The 1257-nt window shown below is 45.7% G+C and overlaps 1 protein-coding gene across 1 annotated transcript in view; it reads left to right on the top strand.

Annotated features, from left to right (window-relative positions):
• The first annotated feature begins 253 nt into the window (after positions 1-253).
• LOC101856262 (neuronal acetylcholine receptor subunit beta-3-like) overlaps positions 254-1257 on the top strand; it is an 8154-nt gene continuing 7150 nt past the window's right edge. The window contains exon 1 of the mRNA XM_005097308.1: positions 254-328. Within this exon, the coding sequence (XP_005097365.1) occupies positions 254-328 (75 nt within the window). The remainder of the gene's footprint in view (positions 329-1257) is intronic.

Consider the following 1257-nt stretch of genomic DNA (forward strand, 5'->3'; position numbering starts at 1 on the left):
TCATCATCATCATCATCATCATCATCATCATCATCATCATCATCATCATCATCTCGCTCCTGAACAGGCCTGTCTCCGTAACATCAGACGGCTATGTACTCTGGGCTCCGGGCAGCATCTTCCCAACGTCCTGTTCCTTAGATATGACCAACTTCCCCTTTGACAGACAGAGATGCTTCATAGAGGTGGGTAGGTAGGCAGGTAGGTAGGTATGTAAGTAGGCACTGCGAGTAGTTTTAAAAAAACAGGCGAAATGATATTGTCTAAAGGCGAGGACAGAGTGGCCACCGAATATGACCCCTTTGACAGACAGAGATGCTTCATAGAGGTAGGTAGGTAGGTAGGTAGGTAGGTAGGTACGTACGTACGTACGTACGTACGCTGGCACTGCGAGTAGTTTTTAAAAAAACAGGCGAAATTGTATTGTCTAAAGGCGAGGACAGAGTGGCCACCGAATATGTTTCGGCGTATTGGTGGCATTATTCGCTCTGTGCCGATCTTTCCGGGGGTAGAATATAAAGGACACATATTTTCAGCGCGTGTAGGCTGTTCCTCTTAACTAGATCTAGATTTGACAGGTTAGACTTAACATTAAGTGAGCCTGTAGAATTTAGATCGCTGATTTCAAATCTCACATCAGATTTTGTGTACGGAGTTCCCTCGTTGAGATAATGGTCAGTTGAAGAAGTCCCCATCCAACCCTATGACGTCATACATCCGGTGACGGCCCACTGACGGGTCACACCTTTGCACCGAGCAGCGGCTTTCAGCAAGTAGTAATCAAAATTTAAAATTGCATTCCTATATAATAAGCCGCCACCGATCCCACAGATCGGCGCAGAGAATATGCCATGTCTCTGTGCGTTTGTAGAAATTGTATAGATGGATTCCTATAACTTACCTCGCCTAGTGGTTAGGTGACAGAAATCGACGGCCTTTGTGTTCTCCCACTAAGACAGCAATGACGCAATGTCGAATAAAAAAAGTGGCCGGCGTAGACAGGTGGGCGTCTTCATCATCATCATCCAGTGCCAGATCTGCGACAGACATCGGCGATCATGGTTCTCCATTCATTCCTTTGCTCGGATACTCTCAAAAAAAGCTACATTTCCCTGATCTTTCCATGTTACCCATTTGTTTAGGTTACCCAAGTATGTTGTTCTGGGTCTTCCCCTGCCTCGCTTGCCCTCAATTTTGCCATTGAGAGATAAGTGTTCAAGACCCTTAAGTCTATTTAGGTGTCCCGAAAACTGGATT

Source organism: Aplysia californica, unplaced genomic scaffold (assembly GCF_000002075.1).
Source record: "Aplysia californica isolate F4 #8 unplaced genomic scaffold, AplCal3.0 scaffold00151, whole genome shotgun sequence".
Lineage (NCBI taxonomy): Eukaryota > Metazoa > Mollusca > Gastropoda > Aplysiida > Aplysiidae > Aplysia > Aplysia californica.